The following is a 14,547-nucleotide window of genomic DNA, read 5'->3' as shown; positions in this document are numbered from 1 at the left end:
TGTGATTTGCTTTCTGAGTCGCAACGTATAAAAGAGCGGCTTATTAGGGTAAAATCCCTGGAAAATTGGTTACCTTATCTCGGATGTGTGTGATGGGGCGTATGCCTCAATTGAAGGATATGCTTATAAAGCGCCATCGCCTGGCGCCAAGCCGTTTGTTTGGGTGAACCAAACTTTCATCGTCCCTTTCCCCAAGCCTAGACCGTGGTGCAATCCTCTCTCAACTTTAATAAGTTATTAGCAAGATATGGCTAATAATAGTGGTGATGCTACACTCTTTGAGGAAAGCTTTACGGTGACTGATTTCGATCAGTCAAAGTACGACCGTGTTGCTCGTATCTCTTGTACTTCGGCTGATTCACAAACAATCATGCTTCTTGATATTAATACTGAACTATTCCCCTGTGCGGTTTCCGATCCCTTACACGTTGTATTGTCAACAACATTATCACCAGATGGAAGTAAAGAGGATGACAAGGGTTGGAGAGATATTGGAAAAGGTGCAGATGCACCTGCAACATTGGCCGACCTATACGACTATGTCTGTTACGGCAAGATTTATAAGTTTGAAGAAACTTACGATGGAAATACTATGTAAGCACCCGAACTAATCTCTCATCTTTTCTTTCTTTTTTGTCTCTTTGGACCTGAGCCCTTCAGTCCATTAAGGAAGGAACGCAAATTTTTTTCTTATGCTAATACTATTTCGTATGTTTACAGCAATGCATACATCTCGTTTGGGGGTCTCCTTATGTCTCTACAAGGTCCGATTAAGAAGCTCACACCATTGCGAGTCGATAATTGTTATCTTTTAATAAAGAAGTGAAAATTTGACTACCCTTGCTACGTTCAGCTTCGATCTCCGAACCTCCTTGATACGGACGTGGATAGGTGAGAACCACACTTTTCACATACACAAATCTCGAAAAACCATATCTTGCCACCTTCACAGCTCATCAGCTCCGTCTTTAGATATTTCATTCTTTATACTGGAAGAGAATCTCCCCGAAGTCACCTCTCTCGCCGCCAACCTGCCTGGTGTGGTCCTGGAAAAGGTAGCTCGCGATGCATTCTTTGTTGAATAAGGCTTATTTCAGGCTCATTTTCTCTAGTTATAATTCCATGGCGAATGAAGAAGTCAATCATAACGAGAGCGCAATTGTTTTTAAAATCGCCACGGGCTAGATACTCATTGATTTGATTGACGTCGCAAAGCAAGAACTCGTCGACTTCGCCGTCCTTCGGTGCTGGTGCCAGTCCGGCTGTTAGCTCTATATCGTAAAGCCATTGACACTCCGGGTAAATGAAACCTGCTTCGCCGACGTTCTTTTCGTCCGTGATGTATATGTATGTGATGGACCCAACTTCCCGAGCATTGCGTCGTACCACATCTTGGGCCAGACTAGCTTCTTCATCCGCCTCACGAATAATGCATTCCGAGGGTTCTTCGTCTGTCATCAAACCGCCTGCGACCGTGTTATCAAGCATACCAGGGAATGTGGATTTATCGGCTGCCCGCCTCGGCACCCATATCAAAAGGCCATGTGGTGCAGAAGGTTCGACCACATACGCAGTCATGTGGGCGCCGTAGCGCATCGTTCCTATTAAACCCATGGCTGCCCGTTCAATGCTAAAAAGAAGTTCGCCTCTTCTGCCATATACTGGCCAGAGTTCGTCTCTCCATCCCTTCAGTAGTTTGAAGGTTTGTTGATCGCGCCAGTACGCTACTAGTCTTGCAGCCATTGCAGTTCGCTCTCCCTCCGTAGGAAAGCGAAAAAGTTGCAGTGTTCTGTCACTTGGATTGATTTCCATCGTACCTCGCACATGCTCAGGTACCTCCCTGAGCTTGTCTACCACGCGGTCAAGGACATAGCCAATGGGGTAAATTCCATCTTCGTCTTTCCAAACCAATATGTAGAAGCCTTCTGGTAAACTCAACTTTACAGATTCTATTTCAGCGGTATTCGAATGAGGGAAACTGCAATTCGGTTAGATATTGTTAAAGCTGAAGATACGGTACTAAATATTCGGCAGCACTGTTTCTTTCACTTTGCAGAGAAAGGCAAGCAGAATGAATGAAAATAATAGGAGTATGGCGGGGAAAATGACATGTACAACGAGGTCTTACTTATTCGTTTCATGAATCAAATCGAGATATGACTTCATATTCCGTGGTTTCGCGACACCTTTGAAGAATACAGCAGCACTATCGGCTTGACCGGGCATTTTCAAGGAATCAGGTTTTTTTATGACACAAATAGCCGTTACTTTCCTCTGGTAACTTCAATAGGATGGTGATGATCAATTACGCTAGATTGTCGGCCTAAGCTAACTAATGTCTAGTACAGTACTCCTGTCACTTATTAAAGAGGGAAAAACTGTGCTACCTTCGCGCGCCACCCAGTCCACCTGACAACTGGAGCGTACACGTAGACAGGCAAGGAAGGACTCAATGTCGAACATGCAGTGGCTCTAATCCCGAAACGGAAAGTATCCCTTCTGTAGTAACCTAAAGTTTGCACATATGGAGGGAAATCGCGATTAATGCCACTTTTAGTAATGTTGAGCTTCTATTGAGGCCTGTAGTATACCTATCCTTTGTGGTGACTAGAGTCTACCTCTTGATTTACTTGCGAAGATAAGGGACTTGGTCTAGGGCTGAGAATGCGCGGAACTTGAGGTACTGCTCCTGTTGTGTAAAATAGTGGGTTGTGTTGAGCCATTTAAGGGGATGTAGCCGGCCAATGTGCTACTAAGGGGCGTACTTAATAATGCTGTTGATAGTGCTGTTGATAATGCTGTTGGTATTCTATTGGTAATAATGATAATGTATTATAGATATAGCCTGTGAAGCAAGCTGTAAGGCCATTGTGCGGGCAAACGTCGTAATAATAAAAATGTATGGGGCAAAAAGAAGAGAACGTTAGTATCTAGCTGTCAATAGAAGAATATGTGCGAAGGTACGTGGCTCTATTTCGCGCTTAGCGCTATTGCATGTTCTATAATCCTTCCTACGTGATCCCTAAATATAGCGTGGCTTAGGCTGCTGACACTCCGTTTTACCCTGTGCACTTTAACAAGCTAGAGTATGTAGATACTGTAGTAGAAGCTATGACACCAGGTTCCGGTGAGCTTCCGTGGTACTCTCTATTTTAAGCGCAGAACAACCTACCTACGGAAGTGCCCCCTCACACCAGGCATCTTAGCAGTTTGACTCCCTATGGTGATTGAGTTGCGTCGCCACTTTACGATTCGAGGCAAAGATAAGTATTATGAATATTGCACAGTAATGGTGGACAACTTCGTATTAATTCTATGAACCACGCCGCCACTAAAGGTGCCATTATATTAACAGACTATGGACTTCGCGCCGTACCAGTCTTCGCCGCCCGAACATTCTCGCGTGACATCGCCCGACTGCAACACATTTTCTCCTCGACAATCATACGATGCGGTTATCAGCCGACCATTTTCGCCGGCAAATGCTCGCAGCCCGCCACCGCTCCAGCACCCACAGCCGCAGCGTACATGGGCAGGTCTGGACGGATCAACAGTTGGATGGCCTGGTGGTGTCCGTAGAGGGGCTGACGCGCCGAGCTTGCATCCAGCAGCCGAGCTCAGCGAGTTTGACACAAGCCTAGGTCTACGGCTGGATTATGAAGCTTGCCTGGCTTATTTGGCTTTGCCGCCTCTCGGTGCCATCATTCTACTCATCGTCGAGAGAAATAGCGACTATGTTCGGTGAGATTACCCTGCAAAAGTCACAATTCAACGCCACGGTGCTACCAATGATATCGCGCACAGGATTGTTTTTGTTGAAGAAATTGATCTGATAATGGACTAGATTCCATGCTTGGCAATCAGCGGTGCTGTTCACGGCCATGCTTGTTTTCCACCTGATAATCTCTTGGTCATTATTCCTTAGCTGGCTAGTTTTTCTTTGTGATATTGTCCTTATTGCTTTGCTCACGTTGAGAGCGTATAATGATGCGAAAGTATTAGACAGGTACGCAGATCGACCATACTCGACCAATATCCCAAAAGCTGATCAATTTACAGATACGAAGTGCCATTTGTTGGGAGAATAGCGAGTCGCATTCTCGATGACGAATAACCAGACTTTTTCGGCAACTTTTGGTCGACTATTGTGTATCTTGTATTTATAACAATGCAAAGATAGAGCAGTTCACTAGCAAATGCCATTTAAGGAGTGCATACACAACACGTGAATGTGAGAGATTCAGGTTCACTGTTGCGCTTAGGTTCGCTGCAATGTCCGAATATGTACGCTACTGAGTCGCTGCCGAAAAAAAAAAAAAAAAAACATCAATTTTACGACCAGTAAATTGAATAGCATATCGTGGCCGCTAACTTGTAAGAGGTCTTGGAGATATTGCAACGAGAGATCCTATTATCTCGCGGCAATACCTCTAACAATACCTCTAAAAGTAGGTTTATCTTTGAATAACAACTCGCTGACACCTTCACCATCAGCCCCATATTCAATCCATCGTTGCAACAGGTCATTGCTTTCCTTCGGTTTCACAGAATCATCTCGAGTACCCACTGTAATATGTGCGACTTGGTTTACACATTCCCAATTAGCGGAGTCGTCAATTAGACGCACTACAACGGCCATAATACGATCATCAAATACAATCTGTGAAACTGTTAGGCACTTTGACCACAATCAGATCATCTCGCAGAGAGAAAGATAAAGCTGGAATATACCATACTCTTTCTAGCAATATGTCGCATTTTCCAAGAGGCAAATTCGAACCTCCAAAAGCTTCCCAAATGTCAACATACTTCTTCCAGAGGTCAGGTCGCTCATTCGAGGTTGCACGGTGCATGAGCGTCACATGAAACGTATTTTGAATACGTCTCGTTCGTTTTAATTGCAAATAGAAACGGGTTTTTTCTGGCGACACTTCGTTGAAAGCCGTTTCTAGTAAGTCATTGACTTCGTGACTTGAGATTTCAACAGACATGTATTCTAGTCTTCTCTTCCTTTGGCTTCTATGATTCACTGAATTTTCAGATTTGCGTTCTCGAAAAGCGGGTCGGTATGCAAGAGCGGTATTGATAGCAGCATCGTATTGTTCTGGAGACGGCATAGTCCCGAACAGGTTTGGAAAGTGCTGTTTCAATCTACTCACAACAGTTTCCAGATTTTGACGACTCCCTATTTTAGGGTTTAGGTCAATGACAAAGTCAAAGCCATCGTCAGGGCCGGCACACGGGGTGCAGGGTTCAAATCTGCGAATGAACCCTTCCATTACCCCAACAAACTTGTCTCTGTCACTTGCTGCATGGATAGTCTGGTGATTGTCGCCTCTTGCTAAGACTCTAGCTTGTGTGACGTTCCGAATATCGTCTATAGAGTCCCTATCGTGGACAAAGTTCAAACAAATAAGTTTGGCCCTCGCATATTGCAACTTCACGTCACTAATGAATTGTTTTCTCTCGACCTTTGTTGCGTTGTTTCGGTCCGCAAAGACAACAGGATGGTCGCGCAGTTGGTCAAGAACTGCTTTGGTGAATCGAGGAGGTCGACCCTTTCCCGCTATGTCGTCGTTTTGAACATGGCCCCACCCAAAAAGTTGCGACATGGCCAAGGCAATCGTTGTCTTTCCACAACCTATCGTGGCAATGGGGCATAGAATTACATCGGCCGTAATTTCATTCATAACGACAGAATCTGAATTATCCAGGCATGCTGCGTCATACCCGTTGAGATTTTTGAACTTGAGAAAGTCATCCCGCAACGATATTATACCGTGATTTTTGTTGTATAGTTGACCTAGGTTCGGATCTGCTGCCAGGCGCTTGGAAGCGTACAGCAGATATTCTTCCGTGACCTTGTGATGCTTCTTGAACCGTGGTTGCTTGCCAGCTATCAGTGCTTTGGTGCACTCTCTCCACTGTCGGTACATGAGGTATGGCTCTTCGAACTTGTACTTGAAAAACCAGTCTTGAAATACTTGCGTTGCCGGGTCGTTGCATATCTTACAGCGGATGACGAAGCCTTCTACCTCTCTACCGGCATAAGCCCCTGTGAACGCGACACTTTCTAAGAAAGCCTTCACTTCGTTAACGTCATTCAATACTGTCAAGCCAGTCTTGATAAAACCCCATTCTTCCGCGAATTGTTGAACTGCTGAGCTTGGATATGTTACAAACTTGGGGAGGTTGAGATTGATGCCGTGTAGATATAGACCAGCCTTGTCTGCGTCGTAAGCCAGGACGTGCTCCTCGAACTCATCGTCACAAAGCTCGGCAACTGCGGTCGCATTGCGGTTACGAAGCTCCCTAGCCAAGTCTGACTTCGTTTTCCCTATGCCAGCAAGCTGGCGTTCAATGTGACGTTCCCCAGCACTAGCATGACTGATTTGAATATCATCTCGGTCCCCCGTGGAGTGCTTGCTGCAGACGAGAAGTGTGTCATCCTCAAGGCCAGAAACAAAAATTATGCATCCGTTTTCCTTGAGTGTGATTTCATAGGGTGGTAGGGTTTTAGAGATGATTGCCTCCCACTTCGTTTCCGCTACCTCATTGACGTTGAAAAACTTATCATAGCCCCGGACTACTATCTCTGCTCGCCGTCGACTAACGTTTTCGGTAGTAAAAAGGCCGCGGGCATATGTGGGCAAGTTTGGTCTCTTGTAATCCCAATCTTGCATTTTCCAAGAATCAACCACGACTCCATTGGCAGAAGATTGGACTTTGAGGCTTGTCTTTTTGACGGCAAACCCCATTTTCCGCTTATCTTTTCTAGCAGATTCCAATGCTTTCAACATATCGGAGACCTCGTCAACATCCTGAGGTATATATGGCACAGCCATGGTGCGCCTGTTGGGCAGAGGAGGTGTTGAAAGGGACATAAAGCCTTTTCAGTAAGTCTGGACGATGGAGCGGCAGTCACCTGCTTCGGTTTCGACCCCGTGTTCCCGGAATTCGGAGTCTGATTTCCTACTCAGTGCAAGTTTTCTGCCATGCCAATGTGTTGTTCAATCACAATGAACGAACCCACGAGCTGCCAATAGAATAATCAACGGAAAAAACGGTTCAAATTGAGAAATCGGGGAGAGCTACGGGTCAGTGGCCATAAGCAAGTATAGCATGCTAAGCATGTTCAGAAGGTTAAAATTTTCGGTTTCTTGGGTATGACTACATGTGGAAATTTGGAAAATATCCAACTCGATCCTGATGATATTAAGGAAAGAACTACTGAAGTGGGCCCAGGCAACTTGGTGCCTGGGGTGTGAGGCTGCAATAGAAGATTGTGGATCCTACAGCTCACCGTAACTCTTTTATTGCCGTTCCGTTTTTACATCGCAGACGAAGCCCACTTTCGCCCACATCTTATTTCACCATGTCGTTAAACCCATTCCTTCTTGCCGCTGACAACGATGCCTCCCTAGCGCCTCTGCTCCGTGAGAATCCAAGCCTTGCTTCTGCACAAGACGAACATGGCTATTCTCTCATTCATGCCGCAGCCAGCTACAATCATCTCGACTTACTCCGGATGCTGGTTCTCGAGCTCAACGTCGATGTCAATCTGAAAGACGAAGATGATGAAACGGCGCTCTTCGTGGTAGAAACGATGGAAGCCGCCAAGGTTTTGGTTGAGGAGTTGGGAGTCGATGTGCACTATCGAGGCGCCAGCGGCATGACCGCTGCGGAAAAGATTGCTTCCGAGGGTGACTTTCCATATATTGCAGCCTACTTGGCCAGTATTGAACCCAACAAGACGGGGAAACTATCTGATGCTATGGCTGCTGAAACTATTCCTGATCGTCTTAGTACCCCACCACCTGGTATACGACTCAAGATTGGAATGATTGACTCAACAGAAGACATCCCTGTTGAAGTTGACCAAGAGTTTCGTCGTCGCATAGAAGATTTAGCACAGCGGGATGACTTCAATGACCCATCCGGCCAGGCAGATTTACGCAGATTAGTCGCGGATGCCGTTTTGAAACAACGACTGAGTGACTAGCGGAGCGTGAGACCTAGGCAGGCCTGAGGGCTCAAGGAGCGCTCCGGATGTGCCACATTAGGTACTGGTCTTCCTGCATGCATGGTCGAAGTAGTTTCAGCTCGAGACTCCCACCTGTTGCGAGGCTGTTACATCTAGTTGCATTAATTAATATCCAACTCCGCCCTCGACGCATCATCAATCCGTCTCGGACCAAATTGTGGAACCAAGTACTTCCAATGAGCCCAGACCAGCTGATTACGCAAACCTTGATTTGATCTTGATCAGCATCGCGACTGTTGTGCTGGTAGCGGGACAGGAAGGAGTCAGTCACATTTCCAGTTTTCACTAGAGCGCTTTCCAAGCTGACCAACGATAGCCACTCATATAAATCGAGAGCTTTTTGCTCATGATCTTGTTGCTTGGTACTACTCCATGTTTTAATGTCGGCCAAGACAGGATCTGGCGACGCGACAATGCTTTGGGATATGTTTGGAAGGACGGTGCGCTTCTTTAATCTTGAATCGAAATTCTTTAACGTATCCGAGGCAAGGCCTTGTATTTTTCCACGTCAGCATTGATAATCGGTTCAGCATATCGAAGAGGTCACAGAATTGAATGGAGGAGCCAAGGATTCAAAAGCAGAGGAAAAGCAGGGCTAGGCTCGCATGCATACATGTAACCTGGAGTAGACAAGGAGAATACGGGCAGGGCAATCTGACCTGATCCACTTATCTCACAAACCATCCAGTTTAGTGACCGGCTCAATATAGTTTCACAAGCACGCATCAGGCGCTCGTTTGCTTTCTCGTAAAAAGTCTGTGAACTTTCCAAGCTAATTGATATACCTTATCCTGACATTAGCTTCCCGCTGTTACTCGGCAAACTAAAATCCGACTTCAAAGTCTAGAGACTCACGCCAGACAGTCTGATGGCCGATGTTTATTGATTGGCCTGATAATCCGGTCTTCTGAAAAGTCGACTCGTCTAAATGCATCGTAAGAAGGCCTAATGTCTTAGTGAGAACCAATTTCATGTCCATTTCGTCCTACCTATGGCAATAAAGAATCCGTTGGTAACGCTGGATGTGTCTGCTGCGGACATTATTGTAATGTTTTTTGCATGCTACCGTTAATCAACCCCATCGCCAAGGCATCGTAAGGCCGAACATGCCTGTTTGAGCAAGATCAAGTAATTTCCTGCTCTGTAGCATTTTCCCGAGTGACGAAGTAAGAAGCTAGGATATAGGCGGCATTCTGTTGCTTAGGATGCTATCATGTACTACTGGGCAGAGATTGTTATAGGGTGTAATCAATGTGACCTACACCGATTAATGTTAGAGTATATATTGACAAGACTCAAGACCCTACAAATTGACGCTGCATATGAAATCCTCTTTACAGACCGTCACCCATGCATGGTTAACTGCTTTGCGACAACTGACCAGGATCGGTGTGGCCCAGAGTGTCGAATGATATGTGACCGTATATTGACTGCTGAGATGGTGAAGAGGAAGATATGCTCAATACTGGGCGAATACCTGGATTGAGTAGCGGTCTTTAGAAGTCGTGCCGTTTCTTATTGAAGGTAGGGTGCCGCCGAATCCTTCGGTGCCAAAGGCACAGCGAAAGCGGAGGTAGCCAGGCGGGTTAATATTGATTAGTCCAGCTTAGCTGCTATGACCTACTGTAGTAGCTACTATCATACTTACCGAAAGCATCTTCAGTATTTATCCGTGCTATGTAGTACGTTAGACAGCTGCTAGAAAATAGCTGCTAGTGTAGTCTTTTAGCAGTAACCCTCGACTGCTTTATGATTCTGCTTTATTTCACCGCCTTACTATACCGCAATAATACAATATAACTCAACGCGCTGTACCATAATACAATAGTATTTCCTCCGGGTGCCCTGCGGAGGGCCGCCTGCCGCAAGCCTCTGCCTAGAAAGCATGACAGTATCTAACTCTTCACCGCGCTTAGTATAGCAGAATATCACCGCATTTTTTGTAAATTTGTATTCTTTTTTATTTCATTTCTTGGTAGAAGTAAGATACTATAATACTTTACTAATTTTATTGACTAATCCCCGGATAATCCAAAAAGATTTCTCCACCGGACGCCCTCACTATATTTCAAAGAGGGAAAGCGGGAAGGAGCTGCTTGCCTTCCGGTTTCTTCGCAAATCTCCAGGCAAAGCTACGATTTCCCTGATAATATGGCTGTCGGCAAAAGCAAGCCTGCGTCATTAGATCTGCACCTTTGGACCCATCACTCCTCGGCTGCAAACCCCTGAGCTAAAAAGGGGCCGGATGTCAATGTCAGATGCCGAAAAAAAATTTCCTCCTCCGACGACGGTGATTCGGCAGACACACCACGTAACGCACCAGACTGATAACGGCCCCCGCTAAAGATAGGGGGCAGGCTAAGGCCGCACTATTCAGGTTTTCATTGGACTGGAGCACGAGCTTGGATCTGGCAGGGCTCCTGGTGTTGACTGTAAATTCTAATGATGCTATGAGACGAGGTTGCAAGTGTCGAGCTATTATGGTATGGACTACTCCGTAGCAGGCTGGGCATGTTGCCCAGGTCAGTCACGACGACATTCCGGGACGATAACGATCACTTCCGCCGTTGCGATTGTGGCCGAGTACTGAGTACTTGCGTGTGGCATCATCAGACAGACTATTCTGTCGGCATGTTTGACAAAAAGGTCGTGTCTGTGACGACAGAGTAGTTCCTCTCGTCCATCGTTGTGGTCACCTGGCTTGGTGTCCTGCTGTTCACCTTGTCATCAAAACATATCGGTAGTCAACGGTGCCTGCATGTTCGACTTCCTGTGATATCTGCATGCGAGTTGAGTCGGATGGCGGCTGTGGAATCTAAGATGCAAACTGGCTGGCTAGAAGGCGAGTTCCGATGCCAGGCTCATTTCGCTATTCGCCATTTCGCTCGGCTTGAAGTCAGTTGGTCGAGTCGTGTCGATTCTGAAATGAAATAACTAAGGCCGCCGTATCTTGGCCGAACGGGTGCAGGACAGCTTCATTATATATCCTCCCCCCCCCTACCCACATCTGCCCCATAGGCAATGAGCGTGTTCCCATAGCTTATCAATATCGTCCGCTCTGCTCGCCGCAACAACAAATGGTGTATAGTGTTACTCCGTACTCTGCAACCCAACCGTCTTCTCGTCCTTTTCGCTGGCCAGATGGCTTTCGCCGAGCTCGGTTGTTGATCCCTGCACGGAACCCACTCTACCCACCCGCGTTGTCAGGTATGGCTGCTGAATTGTGTTTCCTGAGTCCCTGGTCAAGTCACCGCAGCGCACCGACGAGGTCGAGATAGCTCAAGCGTTTCATTCAAGGCACCCGTTATATGGGTCAACGGTCGCACACCCTGTCTCAACTTGGCGCAACTGTGGGCCTGCGCTCCGTATATTTGCAAGCCCCATTGCCTCATCCTTCATGGATCCGGGTACCCGTGCGCAGACCTTATCAGCTTCATAATTTTTTTTCTGCCTCAGACAGCTGCCCAGTAATGATACCCACTGAAAATTTTTCTCATCGTCTTCCCGGTCGTCGGGCGTTGGCAAATAAGTAGAGCTTGAAGATTCCGTAAGTCGAATATATTTTTGACTGAGAGAACAGATGCGTGGGCTTGATATGTATCGCGATGCCCCGAAAGCTTCCGACTCTCCCGCTCTGGTTTTCTTCTCCCGACTCCAAAGCCTCAACGAAACTTGAACAGCTCATGATTCATGAGGCATGGCCCTTCCCCCTCCCCATGAAAATTTGCCATAATTGCGAGGAAAAAAAAAAAATTAAGCGCCTCAGGCCCTGTTTCTGTTCCATCATCCATCATAGAGCCACCCCGTTATCGTCTTTGGAGCTGTATCCACCCGGCTTCCCCCGAATGGCCATGTGCCTGGACAGCCTGCCGTGTGCCTCAAGATATCACACGCCCATCGACCACGGGCTCCTGCTGTGAACTTCTCGCTGCCACATATTTCCGCTTTTCCAAATCTGCCTCATTGTCCGTACCCCGTTGCCCCGGCCTGGTCTCTTCTCTGCCAAACCCCCCTTGCCCTCCTCCCCCCGTTTCCATTCCCACAGTGGAACCTTTTTCTGCTCTCCTTCCCAGCTCCAAACTTTTCCTCCCTTCCCATCTCTTCCCTCCGCTCTCTCTTCCATCTTCCAGACCCTTCCTTCCAATCCCACAAGTCAACTCCTCCCATTTGACACACAGTATTCACAATGGCCGCTCCCCGTGTTTTTGCTTCCCGCCTGGCTAGCCAGATGGCCACCAAGGTTGCTCGTCCTGCCATCCGGGCTCCCGTCGCTGCTGCTTCCAAGCGCACCATCACTGGTAAGATAGACTCATGCCTAGAAGAAGCTTGCCGTTTCTTGCCATGCTCTTGGCGTGTCATCTCATCAGACAGCCAAACCCATTCAACACTCTACCCGGACAATCGATAGGTTTGACTTGCTAACAGGCGCATTGCAGGCTCTGCCAGCCCTCTCCAGACCCTGAGGCGTCAGCAGGCTACCACTCTGCTTCAGGCCACCGCCCGAAATGCCTTCCAGGTCCAGCGCCGTGCATACTCATCCGAGATCGCTCAGGCTATGGTCGAGGTTTCCAAGAACTTGGGCATGGGTTCCGCTGCCATCGGTCTGACTGGTGCTGGTATCGGTATCGGTCTCGTCTTTGCCGCCCTGTTGAACGGTGTTGCCCGCAACCCTGCTCTCCGAGGCCAGCTCTTCTCTTACGCTATTTTGGGTTTCGCCTTCGTCGAAGCCATTGGTCTTTTCGATCTCATGGTTGCCCTCATGGCCAAGTTTGTATGTCTACAGCTTAACCTTTGACCTATCGCTTTAGCTTTATCGACACTCTGCTAACTGAGTAAACAGACTTAAATATACCCATTAACATCGTCAGAGCTCGTGCCGTATGATGGAGCGCTATTGTCAGCGGCGAAGCTTTTGTATGAGTTCATGCGACATCCAGTGTCCAGCGTCATAAGCGTCAGCTGCAAACCAGTGTGATATAGAATGGCGAGAATTGCATCTTAGAGGTCATAGATTTGGGAGCGTCTTCGAAACAGAAGGACGTCGCTTTTGTGATAGAGCTTGGGTATCTCGGCGAGTTCCTCTGTGGAATTGACTTGTAAAATAAAAGTCTCATTTATCTCCAATCTTGGACAAATGAAGGAGCGTTTCTTTTCCTATGTTAAAGAATTATAATACGCAATTCATTACTCGATAGGTGGCTTAGGTCTGACACGGAGTATGTTGTGCTAACCAAGAATCGACGTGAATAATAATGAGTCGGCGACTGGCATAATTTTCTCGTCATCGGAAGTCTGGATATCTGTGGAAGTTCTATAGAGCTAATCCATGTGCGCTGGCAGTAGATTCCGCAGTGTGTCGGGCACCGTCTCGACCCGCTGATCTGAGAGCTTTACCGCATCGTTTGGTGGAGATGATTCATCAGGTTATCAATCGCCGGCTGGACGGCCCATTCACTGCAGCCCGACATGGTTGTCAAGGAGAGAGCGTCGCTGGATAGTCAGCACTTGACCTGGGTCTTTGATCCCACGAATATCACTCCGCAAGGCGCCAATTTCCGGGCTGTTTTCCTTTGGAGCGGGTCTCCATCGACTTGAAATAATGGGGGGCCAGTTTTATAGCCCCGTGGCATGCATTGGCGAGCCAGATAGTATCCATTGAGCTGTCTCGGAACAGCATTTGAGAAGTTGCCAGGTATGACTGCAATGTGTGACCGCTTTCCCAGGTCGAAGGGAACGTCACGGTAGAATGGCCTGTACAAAGCGTCATAGATAAAGAAACTCGTAGCAGGAACCCTAAACTCCTCTCCAAGAAGTTGATGAGTGTCTCGCTCCAAGTCTCGGCAATACCACGATCTATGGTTCTGTCATACAGCGCGGATGCCAACGAGAAATGCACGAGAAATCAGTCTGCTGTGTCAATATCGGAAATTTGATGCTTCCCCAAAAGCCCCGAGTTTGGCAGGTAAAGCGAGAGATAAGTTTTACATCCACACACGTGAAGCCGTTGGTTTTTGCCATGGGCAGGAAGCCTGCATTGCCACGCGCAGCAATATTGGCATACCACGTAAATGGCATGTATCCCAGAAGACGATGGGGAGTGATGTCTATTGATGAACGAGCTGAAGATTGTTAATGCCATCCGTTTGCACAACCATTCCTGCTTAAGACGTTTAAAGTCCTGGCACGGACTCAATCCCAGATGGAGAAAGTATCATAACTTCTTTCATGACGCGTTGTGACCGATATGTGGTATTATCGAGCTGGTAATGAATAACTGGGTCATGGCCATTGATTTTCAGTGACAAGAGCGTCAAGAGTGCGGACCGAACGAAAGGCAAATTACTCTATGTATTATAAAGAGACAAAGGTTTTGAGCTTCATGTTAACCCAGCAGGGGCGTCCTTCTCCGCACTTCCCCTCACGCAAGCGTCACATGACCTGCAACAACTGCACGAATCGCCAGGCACAAGCCGCACAGGTAATAACGGCAGCGATTGCGGTCC

The 14,547-nt window shown here is 47.3% G+C and overlaps 7 protein-coding genes across 7 annotated transcripts; 4 read left to right on the top strand and 3 right to left on the bottom strand.

Moving 5' to 3' along the window:
• Positions 1-247: 247 nt before the first annotated feature.
• UV8b_07426 (uncharacterized protein) lies at positions 248-826 on the top strand (the record flags this gene model as incomplete). Its single annotated transcript, XM_043144923.1, has 2 exons — positions 248-594; positions 721-826. 2 exons carry the CDS (start codon positions 248-250, stop codon positions 824-826), a joined length of 453 nt encoding a protein of 150 aa, XP_043000858.1.
• Positions 827-1,011: 185 nt separating this feature from the next.
• Positions 1,012-2,226, bottom strand: UV8b_07425 (uncharacterized protein; the record flags this gene model as incomplete). The annotated part of the gene is made up of 2 exons (XM_043144922.1): positions 1,012-1,978; positions 2,129-2,226. The coding sequence occupies 2 exons, from the start codon at positions 2,224-2,226 to the stop codon at positions 1,012-1,014; spliced, it is 1,065 nt and encodes a 354-aa protein (XP_043000857.1).
• A 994-nt stretch (positions 2,227-3,220) lies between these two features.
• UV8b_07424 (uncharacterized protein) lies at positions 3,221-4,114 on the top strand (the record flags this gene model as incomplete). The annotated part of the gene is made up of 4 exons (XM_043144921.1): positions 3,221-3,286; positions 3,356-3,741; positions 3,845-4,006; positions 4,060-4,114. 4 exons carry the CDS (start codon positions 3,221-3,223, stop codon positions 4,112-4,114), a joined length of 669 nt encoding a protein of 222 aa, XP_043000856.1.
• Positions 4,115-4,411: 297 nt separating this feature from the next.
• Positions 4,412-6,845, bottom strand: UV8b_07423 (uncharacterized protein; the record flags this gene model as incomplete). The annotated part of the gene is made up of 2 exons (XM_043144920.1): positions 4,412-4,660; positions 4,737-6,845. The coding sequence occupies 2 exons, from the start codon at positions 6,843-6,845 to the stop codon at positions 4,412-4,414; spliced, it is 2,358 nt and encodes a 785-aa protein (XP_043000855.1).
• A 530-nt stretch (positions 6,846-7,375) lies between these two features.
• Positions 7,376-8,002, top strand: UV8b_07422 (uncharacterized protein; the record flags this gene model as incomplete). Its single annotated transcript, XM_043144919.1, has 1 exon — positions 7,376-8,002. One exon carries the CDS (start codon positions 7,376-7,378, stop codon positions 8,000-8,002), a length of 627 nt encoding a protein of 208 aa, XP_043000854.1.
• Positions 8,003-8,033: 31 nt separating this feature from the next.
• Positions 8,034-9,085, bottom strand: UV8b_07421 (uncharacterized protein; the record flags this gene model as incomplete). The annotated part of the gene is made up of 4 exons (XM_043144918.1): positions 8,034-8,536; positions 8,704-8,829; positions 8,900-8,989; positions 9,034-9,085. The coding sequence occupies 4 exons, from the start codon at positions 9,083-9,085 to the stop codon at positions 8,034-8,036; spliced, it is 771 nt and encodes a 256-aa protein (XP_043000853.1).
• A 3,145-nt stretch (positions 9,086-12,230) lies between these two features.
• On the top strand, positions 12,231-12,839 carry UV8b_07420 (uncharacterized protein; the record flags this gene model as incomplete). The annotated part of the gene is made up of 2 exons (XM_043144917.1): positions 12,231-12,342; positions 12,481-12,839. The coding sequence occupies 2 exons, from the start codon at positions 12,231-12,233 to the stop codon at positions 12,837-12,839; spliced, it is 471 nt and encodes a 156-aa protein (XP_043000852.1).
• Between the last annotated feature and the right edge of the window lie 1,708 nt (positions 12,840-14,547).

This window comes from Ustilaginoidea virens, chromosome 6, assembly GCF_000687475.1.
Source record: "Ustilaginoidea virens chromosome 6, complete sequence".
In the NCBI taxonomy this organism is placed as follows: domain Eukaryota; kingdom Fungi; phylum Ascomycota; class Sordariomycetes; order Hypocreales; family Clavicipitaceae; genus Ustilaginoidea; species Ustilaginoidea virens.
The sequence above is the reverse complement of the archived record's forward strand: the minus strand, read 5'-3'. Positions and strand labels throughout refer to the sequence as shown.